Source organism: Balaenoptera musculus, chromosome 8, assembly GCF_009873245.2.
Source record: "Balaenoptera musculus isolate JJ_BM4_2016_0621 chromosome 8, mBalMus1.pri.v3, whole genome shotgun sequence".
In the NCBI taxonomy this organism is placed as follows: domain Eukaryota; kingdom Metazoa; phylum Chordata; class Mammalia; order Artiodactyla; family Balaenopteridae; genus Balaenoptera; species Balaenoptera musculus.
Window position 1 is genome coordinate 109,442,005 of NC_045792.1, and position 18,808 is coordinate 109,460,812.

Below are 18,808 nucleotides of genomic sequence, written 5' to 3' on the forward strand. Positions count from 1 at the left end.
TGGAGGAGGGACCTGTCATACGGGTGGTGGAGGAGATGCTCTGGGTGGTCCCTGTGGAGAAGGGACCTGTCACACGGGTGGGGGTGGAGACCCCCTCGGTGGTCCCCGTGGAGGAGGGACCTGTCAGAGTGGTGGGGGTGGAGACCCTCTTGATCGTCCCTGGGGAGGAGAGGTGCGTCTGGGTGGTGACCTTCGATGACAGACTGCCAGTGCTGGTGCTGATGGTGGAGGGTGAGGGGGCCGGCGTGGTGGACGTGGGACTGGCGGGGCTGGGGCAGTGGCTGTGGTCGCAGCAGAACACGCGGATCTGGTAGTTGAGGCACATCAGGCTACTCTGGTCTCGGTTCCGGCACACCAGGCCCTCCTCCAGCCGGCACTGCACCACCTGGCCCAGATCCTGCAGGGCCTCCTCAGGCAGGGCCTCGGCCCGGCACTGCAGCTGCAGAGGCTGCTGGCAGATGGCCCTACCGGCCGCCTGGATATTAGCATAGGTCTCAAAGTCCCCCCCAGAGGCCCCTGGCATCGGGTAGCTCTGGTCCAGCCAGTCTGTCCAGGCACAGCGAGGCTGACAGGCCGTGGACCCGATGTCTGGGGACGTGGTGACCAACGGGGTGCTGGAGGTGTGGGTCTTCTGCGAGGACACCATGGCTGTGGAGGTGGCCATGGAGGAGCCGAGGGTGGTGCCCAGTGAGGAGGTGCTGGGCTCAGGCATGCGGGTGGATACGGAGGCTCTGGTGCCCGCCCCTGTGCTGGAGGTGGTCCCCGTGGAGGAGGGACCTGTCACATGGGTGGTGGTGGAGACCCCCTTGGTGGTCCCCATGGAGGAGGGACCTGTCAGAGTGGTAGCGGAGGAGACCCTCTGGGTGGTCCCTGTGGAGGAGGGACCTGTCACATGGGTGGTGGTGGAGACCCCCTTGGTGGTCCCCGTGGAGGAGGGACCTGTCAGAGGGGTGGTGGTGGAGACCCTCTGGGTGGTCCCCGTGGAGGAGGGACCTGTCAGAGGGGTGGTGGTGGAGACCCTCTGGGTGGTTCCAGGGTAGGAGGGACCTGTCACACGGGTGGGGGTGGAGACCCTCTTGGTGGTCCCCGTGGAGGAGGGACCTGTCAGAGTGGTAGGGGTGGAGACACTCTGTGTGTTCCCCGTGGAGAAGGGACCTGTCACACTGGTGGAGGTGTAGACACTCTGTGTGGTCCCCATGGAGGAGGGACCTGTCACACTGGTGGAGGCATAGACCCTTTTGGTGGTCCCCGTGGAGAAGGGACCTGTCATACGGGTGGGGGTGGAGACCCTCTGGGTGGTCCCCGTGGAGGAGGGACCTGTCAGAGTGGTGGGGCTGGAGACCCTCTGGGTTGTCCCAGTGGAGAAGGGACCTGTCACACGGGTGGAGGTGTAGACACTCTGCCTGGTCCCTGTGGAGGAGGGACCTGTCACACTGGTGGTGGCATAGACCCTCTTGGTGGTCCCCGTGGAGAAGGGACCTGTCACACTGGTGGAGGTGTAGACCTTCTTAGTGGTCCCTGTGGAGGAGGGACCTGTCATACGGGTGATGGAGGAGATGCTCTGGGTGGTCCCTGTGGAGAAGGGACCTGTCACACGGGTGGGGGTGGAGGAGATGCTCTGGGTGGTCCCCGTGGAGGAGGGACCTGTCAGAGTTGTGGGGGTGGAGACCCTCTTGATCGTCCCTGGGGAGGAGAGGTGCGTCTGGGTGGTGACCTTCGATGACAGACTGCCAGTGCTGGTGCTGATGGTGGAGGGTGAGGGGGCCGGCGTGGTGGACGTGGGACTGGCGGGGCTGGGGCAGTGGCTGTGGTCGCAGCAGAACACGCGGATCTGGTAGTTGAGGCACATCAGGCTACTCTGGTCTCGGTTCCGGCACACCAGGCCCTCCTCCAGCCGGCACTGCACCACCTGGCCCAGATCCTGCAGGGCCTCCTCAGGCAGGGCCTCGGCCCGGCACTGCAGCTGCAGAGGCTGCTGGCAGATGGCCCTACCGGCCGCCTGGATATTAGCATAGGTCTCAAAGTCCCCCCCAGAGGCCCCTGGCATCGGGTAGCTCTGGTCCAGCCAGTCTGTCCAGGCACAGCGAGGCTGACAGGCCGTGGACCCGATGTCTGGGGACGTGGTGACCAACGGGGTGCTGGAGGTGTGGGTCTTCTGCGAGGACACCATGGCTGTAGAGGTGGCCATGGAGGAGCCGAGGGTGGTGCCCAGTGAGGAGGTGCTGGGCTCAGGCATGCGGGTGGATACGGAGGCTCTGGTGCCCGCCCCTGTGCTGGAGGTGGTCCCCGTGGAGGAGGGACCTGTCACATGGGTGGTGGTGGAGACCCCCTTGGTGGTCCCCATGGAGGAGGGACCTGTCAGAGTGGTAGCGGAGGAGACCCTCTGGGTGGTCCCTGTGGAGGAGGGACCTGTCACATGGGTGGTGGTGGAGACCCCCTTGGTGGTCCCCGTGGAGGAGGGACCTGTCAGAGGGGTGGTGGTGGAGACCCTCTGGGTGGTCCCCGTGGAGGAGGGACCTGTCAGAGAGGTGGGGGTGGAGACCCTCTGGCTGGTCCTCGTGGAGGAGGGACCTGTCAGAATGGTGGGGGTGGAGACCCTCTTGGTGGTCCCCGTGGAGGAGGGACCTGTCAGAGTGGTAGGGGTGGAGACACTCTGCGTGTTCCCTGTGGAGAAGGGACCTGTCACACTGGTGGAGGCATAGACCCTTTTGGTGGTCCCCGTGGAGAAGGGACCTGTCATACGGGTGGGGATGGAGACCCTCTGGGTGGTCCCCATGGGGGAGGGACCTGTCAGAGTGGTGGCGGAGGAGACCCTCTGGGTAGTCCCCGTGGAGGAGGGCCCTGTCACACGGGTTGGGGTGGAGACCCTCTTGGTGGTCCCCATGGAGGAGGGACCTGTCACATGGGTGGTGGTGGAGACCCCCTTGGTGGTCCCCATGGAGGAGGGACCTGTCAGAGTGGTAGCGGAGGAGACCCTCTGGGTGGTCCCCATGGAGGAGGGACCTGTCACATGGGTGGTGGTGGAGACCCCCTTGGTGGTCCCCATGGAGGAGGGACCTGTCAGAGTGGTAGCGGAGGAGACCCTCTGGGTGGTCCCCGTGGAGGAGGGACCTGTCACATGGGTGGTGGTGGAGACCCCCTTGGTGGTCCCCGTGGAGGAGGGACCTGTCAGAGGGGTGGTGGTGGCGACCCTCTGGGTGGTCCCCGTGGAGGAGGGACCTGTCAGAGAGGTGGGGGTGGAGACCCTCTGGCTGGTCCTCGTGGAGGAGGGACCTGTCAGAATGGTGGGGGAGGAGACCCTCTGGGTGGTTCCAGGGTAGGAGGGACCTGTCACACGGGTGGGGGTGGAGACCCTCTTGGTGGTCCCCGTGGCGGAGGGACCTGTCAGAGTGGTAGGGGTGGAGACACTCTGCGTGTTCCCTGTGGAGAAGGGACCTGTCACACTGGTGGAGGCATAGACCCTTTTGGTGGTCCCCGTGGAGAAGGGACCTGTCATACGGGTGGGGATGGAGACCCTCTGGGTGGTCCCCATGGAGGAGGGACCTGTCAGAGTGGTGGCGGAGGAGACCCTCTGGGTGGTCCCCGTGGAGGAGGGTCCTGTCACACGGGTTGGGGTGGAGACCCTCTTGGTGGTCCCCGTGGAGGAGGGACCTGTCACATGGGTGGTGGTGGAGACCCCCTTGGTGGTCCCCATGGAGGAGGGACCTGTCAGAGTGGTAGCGGAGGAGACCCTCTGGGTGGTCCCCGTGGAGGAGGGACCTGTCACATGGGTGGTGGTGGAGACCCCCTTGGTGGTCCCCATGGAGGAGGGACCTGTCAGAGTGGTAGCGGAGGAGACCCTCTGGGTGGTCCCCGTGGAGGAGGGACCTGTCACATGGGTGGTGGTGGAGACCCCCTTGGTGGTCCCCGTGGAGGAGGGACCTGTCAGAGGGGTGGGGGTGGAGACCCTCTGGCTGGTCCTCGTGGAGGAGGGACCTGTCAGAATGGTGGGGGAGGAGACCCTCTGGGTGGTTCCAGGGTAGGAGGGACCTGTCACACGGGTGGGGGTGGAGACCCTCTTGGTGGTCCCCGTGGAGGAGGGACCTGTCAGAGTGGTAGGGGTGGAGACCCTCTTGGTGGTCCCCGTGGAGGAGGGACCTGTCACATGGGTGGTGGTGGAGACCCCCTTGGTGGTCCCCGTGGAGGAGGGACCTGTCAGAGGGGTGGTGGTGGAGACCCTCTGGGTGGTCCCCGTGGAGGAGAGACCTGTCAGAGGGGTGGTGGTGGAGACCCTCTGGGTGGTCCCCATGGGGGAGGGACCTGTCAGAGGGGTGGTGGTGGAGACCCTCTGGCTGGTCCCCGTGGAGGAGGGACCTGTCAGAATGGTGGGGGAGGAGACCCTCTGGGTGGTTCCAGGGTAGGAAGGACCTGTCACACGGGTGGGGGTGGAGACCCTCTTGGTGGTCCCCGTGGAGGAGGGACCTGTCAGAGTGGTAGGGGTGGAGACACTCTGCGTGTTCCCCGTGGAGAAGGGACCTGTCACACTGGTGGAGGTGTAGACACTCTGTTTGGTCCCCACGGAGGAGGGACCTGTCACACTGGTGGAGGCATAGACCCTTTTGGTCGTCCCCGTGGAGAAGGGACCTGTCATACGGGTGGGGGTGGAGACCCTCTGGGTGGTCCCCGTGGAGGAGGGACCTGTCAGAGTGGTGGGGCTGGAGACCCTCTGGGTTGTCCCAGTGGAGAAGGGACCTGTCACACGGGTGGAGGTGTAGACACTCTGCCTGGTCCCTGTGGAGGAGGGACCTGTCACACTGGTGGTGGCATAGACCCTCTTGGTGGTCCCCGTGGAGAAGGGACCTGTCACACTGGTGGAGGTGTAGACCTTCTTAGTGGTCCCCGTGGAGGAGGGACCTGTCATACGGGTGATGGAGGAGATGCTCTGGGTGGTCCCTGTGGAGAAGGGACCTGTCACACGGGTGGGGGTGGAGGAGATGCTCTGGGTGGTCCCCGTGGAGGAGGGACCTGTCAGAGTTGTGGGGGTGGAGACGATGCTCTGGGTGGTCCCCGTGGAGGAGGGACCTGTCAGAGTTGTGGGGGTGGAGACCCTCTTGATCGTCCCTGGGGAGGAGAGGTGCGTCTGGGTGGTGACCTTCGATGACAGACTGCCAGTGCTGGTGCTGATGGTGGAGGGTGAGGGGGCCGGCGTGGTGGACGTGGGACTGGCGGGGCTGGGGCAGTGGCTGTGGTCGCAGCAGAACACGCGGATCTGGTAGTTGAGGCACATCAGGCTACTCTGGTCTCGGTTCCGGCACACCAGGCCCTCCTCCAGCCGGCACTGCACCACCTGGCCCAGATCCTGCAGGGCCTCCTCAGGCAGGGCCTCGGCCCGGCACTGCAGCTGCAGAGGCTGCTGGCAGATGGCCCTACCGGCCGCCTGGATATTAGCATAGGTCTCAAAGTCCCCCCCAGAGGCCCCTGGCATCGGGTAGCTCTGGTCCAGCCAGTCTGTCCAGGCACAGTGAGGCTGACAGGCCGTGGACCCGGTCTCTGGGGACGTGGTGACCAGCGGGGTGCTGGAGGTGTGGGTCTTTTGCGAGGACACCGTGGCTGTGGAGGTGGCCATGGAGGAGCCGAGGGTGGTGCCCAGTGAGGAGGTGCTGGGCTCAGGCATGCGGGTGGATACGGAGGCTCTGGTGCCCGCCCCTGTGCTGGAGGTGGCGTGGCCTGTGCTGGGTGTTGTGATGGGGGATCCGGGTGTGGTCTCGAAGGGCCTGGTGGGGAGCTCTGTGACCTGAGGAGAGGCTGTGGGGTGCAGGGAGCGGGTGTAGGTGGTAGCCCTAGTGTTGGGCGTCACGGGGGTGGGGAGCAGGGTGGTCCCGAAGGTGGTCTCGTGAATGTGCGCAGTTGGAGGGGCCGTGGTGGGGGCACCCGTCTGGGTCACTGCAGAGATCGAGGGACTTGGCACTGTGGCCGTGGATCTGCCAGTGGCAGGCGGTGCGGTGGAGGTGGGTTGGGTCTGGGTCGTGGCAGAGGTCGAGGGCCATGGCACCGTGGCTGTGGAGCTGCTGGTGGCGGGCAGTGTGCTGGAGGTGAGGTAGGGGGTAGCCGTGGTGGGGCAGTGCCGGACATCATCGCAGCAGTACACACGGATGTTGTAGTTGAAGCACATGGTGAACTGCCCCCTCTGGTCTTCGTTCCTGCAGACCAGCCCGGCCTCCAGGCTGCAGCTGAGCACCTGCCCGATCTGATCGATGCCCACCTCGGGGTAGCTCTCCGCCCGGCATTCAATCTTCTGCGGCTGCTGACACATCTTGCCGCCCGCGGCCCGGATGTTGTCATAGGTCTCCATGTCTCCGCCCCTGACCCCCGAGGTGGGGAAGTCCACGTCAAACCACTCTGTCCATTGGCACTTGGGTTGACAGCTGGTTGTGCCCTGGCTGGTGGAGGCCCCAGTGGTGGCCGTCGACACCAGGATTCCCGGCATGCTGGTCTCAGGGTGCGAGGTGGACAGCGGGCCGGTGGAGGTGGTGCCCGTTGTGCCCACTGCTGTTCCCGTCAGCAGCTGAGACGTGGAGGTTTCCATCGTCACCGACGTCGGGGTGGGCCCCCTTGAGGCTGTGTGAGTCGGGAGGACCGATGTGGCCCTCCGTGGGACGGTGGGCTCTGTGGACCCTGGGGGAGATGTGAGGCTCCCCGTGGCAGACACTGGGAGCGTGCCTGTGTGGCTGGGACTCGATGTCACTCGGGCTGTCAGTCCCGTGGAAAGGGAAGACGCTGGTGTGGCACTGCTGGTGGGGGACCTGGTCACCCCTGTGCTCCCCGGCCATGTTGTGGGCTGTGTGGCTGGTGGCACAGTGGTGGTGGTGCTGGAGGCAGTGGGGGACGTGGGGGCTGTGGCAGCAGAGGTGGCTGCTGTGGCAATGGCAGCAGTGGAGGTGGCTGCAGTGGTGACTCTAGCAGTGGAGGTTGTGGCAGTGGGGGCTGTGGCAGTGGTGGTGGGGGACGTGGAGGCCATGGGGGTGGGGGCGGTGGCAGTGGAGGTGGCTGCAGTGGGGGCTGTGGCAGTGGATGCGGTGGCAGTGGGGGCTGTGGCAGTGGATGCGGTGGCAGTGGGGGCTGTGGCAGTGGATGTGGTGGCAGTGGGGGCTGTAGAGGTGGCCACAGTGGTGACTGTAGCAGTGGATGTGGTGGCAGTGGGGGCTGTGGCAGTGGATGCAGTGGCAGTGGTGGCTGTAGAGGTGGCCGCAGTGGTGACTGTAGCAGTGGATGCAGTGGCAGTGGGGGCTGTGGCAGTGGATGCAGTGGCAGTGGTGGCTGTAGAGGTGGCCGTAGTGGTGACTGTAGCAGTGGATGCGGTGGCAGTGGGGGCTGTGGCAGTGGATGCAGTGGCAGTGGTGGCTGTAGAGGTGGCCACAGTGGTGACTGTAGCAGTGGATGCGGTGGCAGTGGGGGCTGTGGCAGTGGATGCAGTGGCAGTGGTGGCTGTAGAGGTGGCCACAGTGGTGACTGTAGCAGTGGATGCGGTGGCAGTGGGAGCTGTGGCAGTGGATGTGGTGGCAGTGGTGGCTGTAGAGGTGGCCACAGTGGTGGCTGTGGCAGTGGAGGTGGTGGCCGTGCGGGCTGTGACAGTGGATGTGGTGGCAGTGGCAGTGGGGGACGTGGGCTCCCCGCAGTGGCCGTACCCACAGCACAGCACGCGGATTTTGTAGTTGTAGCACATCTTGAACAGGCCCACCTGCTCGTCGTTCCTGCAGACCAGGCCGAAGCTGACGTCACAGTGCACGCGCTGATTCAGCTCCTCCAGCCTGACGTCGGGGAAGTTTTCGGCCTGGCACTCTATGCCCTGGGGCTGCTCGCACACGGCCCCTCCCGCACGCCTGATCTTGTCGTAGGACTCAACGTCCCCCCCGGCCTCCTCGGACTTGGGGTAGTCCTCGTCAAACCACTCTGTCCACTGACAGCGGGGCTCACACGTGGTGGTGCCCGTCGACACCAGGGTTCCCGGCATGCTGGTCTCAGGGTGCGAGGTGGACAGCGGGCCAGTGGAGGTGGTGCCCGTTTTGCCCACTGCTGTTCCCGTCAACGGCTGAGACGTGGAGGTTTGCGTCATCACCGACACCGGGGTCGGCCCCCTTGAGGCTGTGTGAGTCGGGAGGACCGACGTGGCAGACACTGGGAGCGTGCCTGTGTGGCTGGGCCTCGAGGATGTCACTTGGGCTGTCAGTCCCGTGGAAAGGGAAGGTGCTGGTGTGGCACTGCTGGCGGGGGACCTGGTCACCCCTGTGCTCCCTGGCCATGTCCTGGGCTGCGTGGCTGGTGACACAGCGGTGGTGGTGCTGGAGGCAGTGGGGGACGTGGGGGCTGTGGCAGCAGAGGTGGCCACTGTGGCAATGGCAGCAGTGGAGGTGGCTGCAGTGGTGACTGTAGTAGTGGAGGTTGTGGCAGTGGTGGCTGTGGCAGTGGCAGTGGGGGACATGGGGGCTATGGGGGTGGGGGCTGTGGCAGTGGAGGTGGCTGCAGTGGTGGCTGTAGAGGTGGCCACAGTGGTTGCTGTGGAGGTGGTGGCCATAGGGGCTGTGGCAGTGGATGTGGTGGCAGTGGGGGCTGTAGAGGTGGCCACAGTGGTGGCTGTGGCAGTGGATGCAGTGGCAGTGGGGGCTGTGGCAGTGGATGCGGTGGCAGTGGGGGCTGTAGAGGTGGCCACAGTGGGGGCTGTAGAGGTGGCCACAGTGGTGGCTGTAGCAGTGGATGCGGTGGCAGTGGGGGCTGTGGCAGTGGATGTGATGGCAATGGTGGCTGTAGAGGTGGCCACAGTGGTGGCTGTGACAGTGGATGAGGTGGCAGTGGCAGTGGGGGACGTGGGCTCCCCGCAGTGGCCGTACCCACAGCACAGCACGCGGATTTTGTAGTTGTAGCACATCTTGAACAGGCCCACCTGCTCGTCGTTCCTGCAGACCAGGCCGAAGCTGACGTCACAGTGCACGCGCTGATTCAGCTCCTCCAGCCTGACGTCGGGGAAGTTTTCGGCCTGGCACTCTATGCCCTGGGGCTGCTCGCACACGGCCCCTCCCGCACGCCTGATCTTGTCGTAGGACTCAACGTCCCCCCCGGCCTCCTCGGACTTGGGGTAGTCCTCGTCAAACCACTCTGTCCACTGACAGCGGGGCTCACACGTGGTGGTGCCCGTCGACACCAGGGTTCCCGGCATGCTGGTCTCAGGGTGCGAGGTGGACAGCGGGCCAGTGGAGGTGGTGCCCGTTTTGCCCACTGCTGTTCCCGTCAACGGCTGAGACGTGGAGGTTTGCGTCATCACCGACACCGGGGTCGGCCCCCTTGAGGCTGTGTGAGTCGGGAGGACCGACGTGGCAGACACTGGGAGCGTGCCTGTGTGGCTGGGCCTCGAGGATGTCACTTGGGCTGTCAGTCCCGTGGAAAGGGAAGGTGCTGGTGTGGCACTGCTGGCGGGGGACCTGGTCACCCCTGTGCTCCCTGGCCATGTCCTGGGCTGCGTGGCTGGTGACACAGCGGTGGTGGTGCTGGAGGCAGTGGGGGACGTGGGGGCTGTGGCAGCAGAGGTGGCCACTGTGGCAATGGCAGCAGTGGAGGTGGCTGCAGTGGTGACTGTAGTAGTGGAGGTTGTGGCAGTGGTGGCTGTGGCAGTGGCAGTGGGGGACATGGGGGCTATGGGGGTGGGGGCTGTGGCAGTGGAGGTGGCTGCAGTGGTGGCTGTAGAGGTGGCCACAGTGGTTGCTGTGGAGGTGGTGGCCATAGGGGCTGTGGCAGTGGATGTGGTGGCAGTGGGGGCTGTAGAGGTGGCCACAGTGGTGGCTGTGGCAGTGGATGCAGTGGCAGTGGGGGCTGTGGCAGTGGATGCGGTGGCAGTGGGGGCTGTAGAGGTGGCCACAGTGGGGGCTGTAGAGGTGGCCACAGTGGTGGCTGTAGCAGTGGATGCGGTGGCAGTGGGGGCTGTGGCAGTGGATGTGATGGCAATGGTGGCTGTAGAGGTGGCCACAGTGGTGGCTGTGACAGTGGATGAGGTGGCAGTGGCAGTGGGGGACGTGGGCTCCCCGCAGTGGCCGTACCCACAGCACAGCACGCGGATTTTGTAGTTGTAGCACATCTTGAACAGGCCCACCTGCTCGTCGTTCCTGCAGACCAGGCCGAAGCTGACGTCACAGTGCACGCGCTGATTCAGCTCCTCCAGCCTGACGTCGGGGAAGTTTTCGGCCTGGCACTCTATGCCCTGGGGCTGCTCGCACACGGCCCCTCCCGCACGCCTGATCTTGTCGTAGGACTCAACGTCCCCCCCGGCCTCCTCGGACTTGGGGTAGTCCTCGTCAAACCACTCCGTCCACTGACAGCGGGGCTCACACGTGGTGGTAGCCGGGACCACAGAGCTGCTGCCCACTCGGGTCACGGTTGAGGCAGGCTTGGCGGATGGGGTCTGTGAGGCGGAGGGCGCCATGGACAGGAGGGTGGTTCCTCTGGTGGGTGTGGTCTGGGTGGAGGTGGGCAGGGGCTGGGAGGATGGCCGCTGGCTGGTGCCCGGGGCCGGGCTGGTGCTGCAGGGCACGTAGTCGCAGCAGAGGACCCTCAGCTCGTAGTTGTGGCAGAGCGGGGGGTTCTGCTCGCTGTTGAGGCAGGTCAGCCCCCGGGCCTGGTCACACTCCACCTTCTGGCCCAGCTTCTCCAAAGGCATATCCGGGAACTGCTGGGCCCGGCACTCGACATGCGCTGGGGCCGGGCAGATCCGGTAGCCCCTCTGCCTCAGGTTCTCGAATGTCTCGAAGTCTCCCCCTCCCATGCCCAGCTCTGGACGTCCGCTGTCGTACCAGTCGGACCAGCGGCAGCGCTCCTGCACGCACACGGTGGAGGGCGTGGGGACCGCGCCTGCGGGTGGAGTGCCGGGGTCCCCGTCAGCCCCCTCTGCGTCCTCGCCAGCCACCCCCCGAGGAGGGGCGACTCATGTCCCCTTGCCCCAGCGTTGGGCCCGGGCCGTCCTTTGCACCCAGGACACCTGTACCAGGTGCCCACTGGGTTCTCCCTTGGCACCCAGACCATCACCGGGGTCAGGGGCTCCGGTGAGTGAGGCAGGACCAGTGGTGTGTCTGCCAGGCTTACCTGTGGTGGAGGGCGGAGCCGCAGTGCTGGTGAAGGTGAAGGGCGTTGGGGACGGGGTTCCAGGACACTCCTCGGCCTTTCGGACAATGGTTCCATTGTCTCTGCAGATGGCAATCAGGCAGGCGCCCAGCCCATCGGTCGTGTTGTAGATGACGTCCCCGTAGGCATAGGTTCTGCCCTCGTAGGTGCACGTACAGGCTGGAGACGGACAGGTACAGGGCTCATTCAGAGCCCCCAGCCCCCAGCCCTCAAACCAACAGGCCCCTGCTTACCCGCGGGGCTGTATGTGCACTGGAGGCCTCCGGAGGTGCAGTCACTGGGAGGGGGAGAGAGAAGAGCTGAGGGCCAGCAGGGCCCGGGCCTTACTGTGCCCGCCTGGCCCCGCCCCGTGCCCGCCCCATGTCCCCCCAGACCCCACCCTCGCTCCGCCACTGGCTCACCAGCTCTGGCAGTTCTCCGCCGTGGGAACCCTGGTGCCGGCATCATGGTAGTTTCCGTCCTCGTCGTAGCAGCCCCCACACTGGGCCACGCACTTCATCTCGTCCTCATTGAAGAACGGCTTGCTGGGCGGGCACTTTGGGTAGCAGCCTGGGGCGGGCACAGGGCAGGGAGAAGACTCCCCTCTCAGGCCAGGCGGTGGGGCTGCCCTGGCCGCCACCCGTCTCTGTCCCCCTGTCCCGAGGGTGGGCATGGGGAGGCAGGAGCCCGTGCTGGGTGTGCTGGGGCGACGAGGCGTGGCCTCCCCCGAACAGCCTGCCCTCACCTTCCAGGCCTGGCAGGTCCATCAGGCAATGCCCGCTGGGGTTCCGGCAGGTCCTCAGGCAGGGGGCCCCGCAGGGCTGGTAGTGCCATTCGCACTCCCCTTGTGGGTTGTAGTAGTCGCAGAACAGGGCTGAGCGAGGGGGAGAGAGGCTGTGGGCGCCCGCCGGGCCCCGTCACCATCACTCCTCCCAGGTCCGAGGGGTCTCAGGGCCTGCCCCCCGAATTCCAGTTTCATTTCTCAGCCCTGCACTCAGAACTCCCGTCCCCCCCGAGCCATCCCATTTGGGGGCGACCTGTCTGTCCGGTTTGTACGCACACGGACGTGAGCACATGTGTATAGTACACGCATGTCGCGTGTTCTTATGTGTGCATGCGTGCCCGTCAGGCCCCAGAGCTGGTGCAGCCGCACCTCATCCCGCCACCATGGACAGAGCCCGACTCACGGCAGACGTCCGGGGTCCGCCAGGACACGCACACGCCCGCCTCGTGGCAGGCCTGGGCGTAGGCGGCCACGGCCGTGCAGAAACACTCGCGGTCGCCCCCCGAGTCGCAGGCGCACGCGTCGCTCACGCAGGCCTCGTAGTACCTGGTGGAGTCGACCTGGGTGGGGGGGGGGTGTCTGCTCAGCGAGAAGAGCCAACCCCCAGCCCCTGGGCAGCCGGCTCCCCATCTGCACGTCAAACCCCCATCTGCCATCTGAGACGCGCCCGCCTGGGCACCCACCCCAGGTCCCTGGGCGCCTCTCTGACCTCACCCCTGCCACTCCTCCCTCGCCTCTGCTCGGCCACCTCACTTAACTGTAGGCCAGCCCTCCCTGTGACCGTGCTGTGACCTGTCCTGACAGACGGGGTGCTGTCTCCTCAGGGTGAGGGGGTGCCCCCCGCTCTTCCCTCCCAGGCGGCAGAGCCCAGGGCAACCGTGTCTCGCATCTGCCACCAGGGGCGGCACCATCCGAGGTGGAGACTGCTGTGTCAGGTTCACAAAGGACTTTCTGAGCCAATGGGCAGGGCCCCCGGGGTGCAGGCGGGGGCCGCGAGCCAGGAGGGACACGAGGCCGCACACAGGCTGGCCAGCGTCAGCTGCGGGCCCGTCCCACTAAGCCGCCTCCTCATCACCGTGCGAGCCCCGGATCCCGAGACCGTGTTGGCGAGTGGGCCCTGCAGTCCTTGTTAAGTAGCAGGAAGGGCTTTGGGGAAGGGTCTCAAGCCACTGCGATCCTCTGCTTCTGTGGGGCCCGGCTGGGCTGCAGGCCCCCTGAGCTTTCTGTCCATGCTGGGGGCTGGCGGCTCAGGGAATGTGGGGGAGGACCGGGAGGTGACATTGAGGTCCTTCCTGGGTGGCTCGCAGCCCCGTTTCCAGGGGATGAGGCTGAGTGCCATCAGGGAAAGCAGAGCAGGACTGGGGACACGGGCACCTGCCTGGTGGGAGGGCCACACAGCGTGCCATGTGCAGTGGTCAGGGTCAAGGCCGTCTTCAGAGGACCAGCCTGGACCAGACCCAGGTCCCGCCAGGAGGGAAGGAGGCAGCCCCAGCACCCCCTTGGCCCACCTGAGAACGGCAGGCGCGGAAGGTGGCGCTGTTGACGATGCTGCACTGCTTCTGGGCCCAGGGCTTGCGGTACGGGTTGGCGGCGCAGGGGTCTTTGGGGGCCTGGGCGTCCGGGCAGGACGGCGAGAATTTCCAGCTGTTGCCGAACTCCAGCGCGTCGCCCACCACGGACTGGCTCCGCGTGGTGAAGTCGTTGAGGGCATTGTCGTCAAAGTTCCCACACAGGCCGCAGACCCTCCCCTGCGGATGGACGCAGAGATGGGCACCGGGTGGGGCTGCATGGGGTGGCCTGAGGGAGCAGCACAGAGCCTGGCCTGGGAGGCGTGACTGCTGGCCACCCTATTCCCCCAGGCAGCACCCAGTGAACTTTCAGGAAGGCGGGATGCACAAGGGGTCCTGCAGTGGGCAGGAAGGCAGGTGGGCAGGTGGATAGGCAGGTGGGCAGGCGGATAGGTGGGCAGGTAGACAAGTAGAAAGGTAGGCAAGTGGGCAGGCAGGTGGGCAGGTAGACAGGCGGGCAGGCACCTGCTCCCCTATAGAACCTTAGCCCAGCGGGCATGGAACAGCTGAGTGCAGAGACCAGGGAGCCAAGAGCGCTTTCCAACCAGGACTGACACGCCCACTGGTCGGTTTGGTCTCAACATGCCCCTTTGGGAACCGGACACTGTGCATGGCCTCCCCAGTCCTCAGCAGTCCGTCAGCTGCCAGATTGCACTGCTGGGCCAGGTCTAGGAGTAAGAGCTCTGTCCCTCCCCAAGGGGGTCCCGCAGCCTGCCCACCCCCACCTTGTACTCCTGGTGCAGCCGAATAAACACGCTGGTCTTCCGGTCCCAGGACACGACCATGCCACTGCGGGTCTCGACGGCCAGGTAGATGCCCATGTAACGGATCTTGTAGGGCAGGTCTCCACCTGGCCCCCTCTGCACCACCTTGTAGGAACCCTCGTGGAGGATCAGCTCATAGTTCTGCAGAGGGGCACAGGGGAGGCGGCGGCTGCAGGGAGCTGAGGGGCCAGCTCTGGGGCCAGAGCCCCCTGTGGCCCAGGACAGGGGCTCTGTGGGTGCTCAGGGGCCCGACGCGTGGGGCTGGCGTTAGGAATGAGCCGGACTCCTGACACTATCTGCGAACTTGAGGTGAGAGGCTGGGAGCCCGCAGAGGCCGTGTGGGAAGTTGGGAGCTGTGGGCAAGCGGAGTGGGGCAGAGGGCACAGGAGCTGCAGGAGACCCCCCGCCCCATCTCGGGCCCGCCCCCCACTCTTCTGCTGCCTTCCTCACGCTTCTCCCCACCTTTGGGGCGGGTGGGAAACGGCCCCCCGTCAGCAGCTCCGCTCTCTGCACTGTGAACTCTGACCACCCACTGCTAGAAGTGGTCATCCCCAGGTGTGGGGGGCTGAACGAAGGCCCCCCAAAAAGACACGTCGAGTTCCAACCCCCAGAATCCGCGAATGTGCCTTGATTTGGAAAAAGGGTCTTTGCAGATGTGATGAAGTGGAGGTGAGATCTGGAGGTGAGACCATCCTGGATTTAGGGAGGGCCCAGATCCAGGGACGGGGGTTCCTACCAGGTCAGACAGGGGAAAAGGACACAGAGAAGGGGCTGTGTGAGGACAGAGCAGAGACCGGGGTGGGACACGGCCACAAGCCAGGAGCCCCCAGAATCTGGATGAGGCAGGAAGGACCCTCGCCTGGAGCCTGTGGCGGGAGCCTGGCCTCAGAACCATGAGAGAATTACTTTCTCGGGCTGCAAGTCCCCGGGCTGTGGCTATTACTGTGGCCCTGAGACCTGAGGCCACAGCTGGAGGTCCAGGGGCCCCGGCTGGGGCTCCAACAGGGCTGCAGAGGGAGGGAGACGGTTCCCAGGCGCCCCCACCTCCAGGAAGATCTTGATGGCCTTGGAGCAGGTGACGCCCGTGGTCCCGCAGGGGACGTTCTCGGTGACGATGCGGAAGCTCCCATTGCTGGCGTTGTTGCCTGCACAGTAGTCCTGAGAAGGGGAGGAGAGGGACGTGGTCAAGGCCCCAGCGCCAGCTCGCTGGCCAGGGGGTGGGCGAGGGGCCATGTACCTGGGCCAGCGTGTGCTGGCCGAGGGAGGGGGGCCGCGTACCTGGGCCAGCGTGTACTCACAGCTCCCCTCAAAGCTGTAGCGCTCGCCGTCAAAGGTGATGAAGTGGCCGTCCCCATAGGCCACGCAGGTGCCCAGGCAGGGCCGGCGGCTGCACTCCCACCTGCGGCCCCTGCAGGTGCTGCAGGGGAGGGGAGGTGATGCCCTGCTCAGGCCCCTGCAGGTGCTGCAGGGGAGGGCAGGTGATGCCCTGCTGCAGGGGAGGGCAGGTGATGCCCTGCTCAGGGGGCCGGGCCAGGAGACCACCTCACCAGGCAGCTGCGGCCAAGCCCGTCAGACAAGGACGAGGACACAGCGCCTCTTCCGTGAAACAGGAATGCGGTGCTGCCCCTCCCCAGGCGGGAGGGGTTAAATGGAGCAGGGAGCTCGGGGCACGCGGGATCCGACACCCCACCCCCCGGTTGGGCTCCTGTCTGCAGGCTCCCCTAACCCTTGGCGCCTGGGGTGCAGGGCCCACGGCCCTGGGGGCAGCGTCAACCGGCCCTGCCGTCTGCTGGGCAGAGAAGGCCAGTCCCTGGGCACCTCCCAGAGGACGAACGGGCCGCCCGGGGCTTTCCAGGCCTCAGCTCGTCTCCGGCCTCCTGCCGAGGACATCCTGGCCGAGGCCCGCTCGGGCCGCTGTCCCCGTGGTCTCCGCCCACACCGCCCCTCCGCGGCCCCTCCACACACCAGGTGTTACAGTCGACCCTGATGGCCTCCCCGGGCTGGTAGGCGGCCTCGTTGTGCAGGCAGGGGCAGTCCTCCTCGGCCACACAGCCCCCGCTCCCATCGGCCAGCAGCCCCGCGGGGCAGACGCAGCCCGACACACAGCGAGTGCTGAACTGTGGACAGGCAGACGCCCGTCAGCGGCTCGTCCGGCTCGGCTCGGGGACACCAAGGGGCAGGGGACGCTGCCCCCCCTCCCCGCCGGGCCCCGGGCAGCTGGCTCACACAGTCTACGTCCAGCACGTGGCAGCTCCGCACACACTCGGCCCCGGGCGTGTCCGCGGAGGCGTTGCTACAATCCAGGAACAGCATGGGGGCCACGCACCCTGAGGAGGAGACCACGCTGGGTGGGCCGCCCGGCAGCAGCCCCTCCCCTTGGTCGTGGGGGGGGGGGGTGGCGCGGGGCCCTTAGAAGGGGAGGCCCGGGGCGGGGGGTGGGGGTAGAACCTGTGCTCTCCTCCACGGCTCCCAGGCAGCTCAGCTTCCCGCTCGCACATGAACTACAAGAGATGAGAACGACGGCCGGTCTGGGCAGCTGCCCGCTGCCCCACAGACCTCACCCAGGTCTCGCCGGCTGGGCCCCCGGGCCTTGTCATGAGGGGAGGGAGCCGCCTGCTCCGGGGCACGGTGAGGGCCCCAAATGCCCGCGAACGCACTGAGTGAATGAGCAGAGGTGCCAGGAAGGTACCTGGAGTCGGACGGGAGGGGGAGGGGGAGAGGGAGGGGGGCGCGGAGGAGGCCAGGACAGGGGTGCACCCAGGTGGGCCCTCCAGGGCACACACCGTGCCCCCCACGGGCCCCAGACTCTCAGAACACCTTCCCGGGCCAGAGGAGGGGTCCCTCTCAGAAGGGCTAAGGGGTGCACAGGGGTGAGCTTCCCTCCCCAGGGAGTCCCCTGTGTGCTAAAGTCCCCTGCGGGAGGCACGGAGAGCTTTGTGTGTGGAGCAGGAGGGGTGGGGGCATGACATCAGGGAGGGGCTGACAGCGGGGACGGGGCCCCTTACCACACCACACCGTTGTCGTGCAGGACCTCCCCGGGAGCCAGCACGGAGCCACGGGAATAGCAGGGGCAGGCCTCGGCGGGCACGCAGTCACCGGTGTCGTCCAGGAAGGTGCCCGAGGGGCAGGTGCAGCCGTCCACGGGCACGAAGGCCACGTCGCAGGTGACATCGGCCTGGCTTAGGGAGCGGCAGGTGGGCTGACAGCTGTCCACCATGTAGGCGTAGCTCTGGGTCTTGGGGCAGCTGCTCACGTACTTGTCTGGGGGCCGGCAGGTGACATACAGGTCAGCGGCCGGGCAGCCCGTCCAGCCTCGCCTGACCACGTCCGAGCTGGGGCTGGAGCGGCCCGAGACTTGGCTCCCCCTCTGGACGGGGTGCGGAGGCCTAAGGCTCTCGCTGCGGACGGGTGGTGGGGTGCGCCCCAGGGTCTCCGGTCCCCCCGCATCCCCCCCTGCCCCCCCGTCAAGCCGGCTGGCGGACACTCACTGCACACGCCGTCCCGCCAGCCGCCGAGCAGCACGCCCCGGGCGGCGCAGGCCCGCACGTAGGAGGACAGGGCCGCGCACATGCAGTCCTCACTCTTCTCGCAGCTGCACGTGTCGAACATGCAGTTCTGGGGGGGCATCGGGACGTCAGGGACCCCAGCCCACCAGGGACCCTTCTCTCCGTGTCCATCCTTCCTGGGACCCCCGTCTGGGCCGGGAGACAGAGGGCAGCGGGGCCTCCCGCAGGGAGCGTGGTGTAAGGCCATGGTGGGGGGGGGGGGGTGGGCGGGAACATGCTGCTCTGAGGGATGGGAGAGGCCAGGCCAGGCTGAGGACGGGGTCCAAGGGAGGGGTCTCTGCGGGACCAGGACAGGGCTCAGCTTGAGTTCTAGATCCGTCACGGGCTGAGCCGCATGTGGGGGAGACCGAAGGCAGGAGATGTCTGGAGGTGAGCTGGCCGGGAGGGTGCTGGCAGGAGGTGCCGCCCCCCAAAGCGGGCCTGGGTCTTCCAGCTGTGGACACGCACTCCCGGGGGCTGGAGTCACACGCGTGTTAGGGCTTTGGCTTCCAGAGAAGCGGCCTGTGAGCCAACTGTCAGGTCGAGTTGTGTACCCCCAAAGGATGTGTCCACGTTAGGACCCCAGGGCCTGTGAACGTGGCCCTGTTGGAAACGGGGTCTTTGCAGATGTGACGAAGTTAGGATGAAGTCATTAGGGTGGGCTTGGACCAACACACCTGGTGTCCTTATGGGAGAGCTTTGGACCCATTCACACAAGGAGGAGGCCACGAGGCAGAGGCTGGGGTGATGCAGCCTCGTGGCCCCCAGAAGCTGGAGAGGCAGGAAGGACCCCCAGGGGACCCTGCCAGCACTGTGATTTTAACCTTCTGGCTCCAGGACCTGGGCAGTGGGTAGATGCCTCCGGCTGTCAGCCCCCCCGAGTCTGGGCCCTTTGTTACGGCCGCCCCAGGCAACGAACACACCAGCAGTGGCCATGTCCCTAGAGTGGGATGACCCGCGGCCACGGAGGTGTGGGCGGTGCTGAGAGAGGGAGCCGGGAGTGGGGCATGTCCTGCCCCCAGCACC

The 18,808-nt window shown here is 66.3% G+C and overlaps 1 protein-coding gene across 1 annotated transcript in view; it reads right to left on the reverse strand.

Annotated features, from left to right (window-relative positions):
• The window catches only part of MUC5B (mucin 5B, oligomeric mucus/gel-forming), a 38,663-nt gene that overhangs the window by 10,659 nt on the left and 9,196 nt on the right, over positions 1–18,808 (reverse strand). The window contains exons 17-31 of the mRNA XM_036861389.1: positions 17,726–17,852; positions 17,243–17,498; positions 16,686–16,738; positions 16,464–16,564; positions 16,203–16,354; positions 15,516–15,654; positions 15,282–15,395; positions 14,199–14,378; positions 13,414–13,653; positions 12,309–12,465; positions 11,867–11,995; positions 11,544–11,691; positions 11,376–11,419; positions 11,104–11,301; positions 13–10,872 (exon numbers count right to left, since the gene is read on the reverse strand). Coding sequence (XP_036717284.1) covers positions 13–10,872; positions 11,104–11,301; positions 11,376–11,419; positions 11,544–11,691; positions 11,867–11,995; positions 12,309–12,465; positions 13,414–13,653; positions 14,199–14,378; positions 15,282–15,395; positions 15,516–15,654; positions 16,203–16,354; positions 16,464–16,564; positions 16,686–16,738; positions 17,243–17,498; positions 17,726–17,852 — 12,898 coding nt within the window. The remainder of the gene's footprint in view (positions 1–12; positions 10,873–11,103; positions 11,302–11,375; positions 11,420–11,543; positions 11,692–11,866; positions 11,996–12,308; positions 12,466–13,413; positions 13,654–14,198; positions 14,379–15,281; positions 15,396–15,515; positions 15,655–16,202; positions 16,355–16,463; positions 16,565–16,685; positions 16,739–17,242; positions 17,499–17,725; positions 17,853–18,808) is intronic.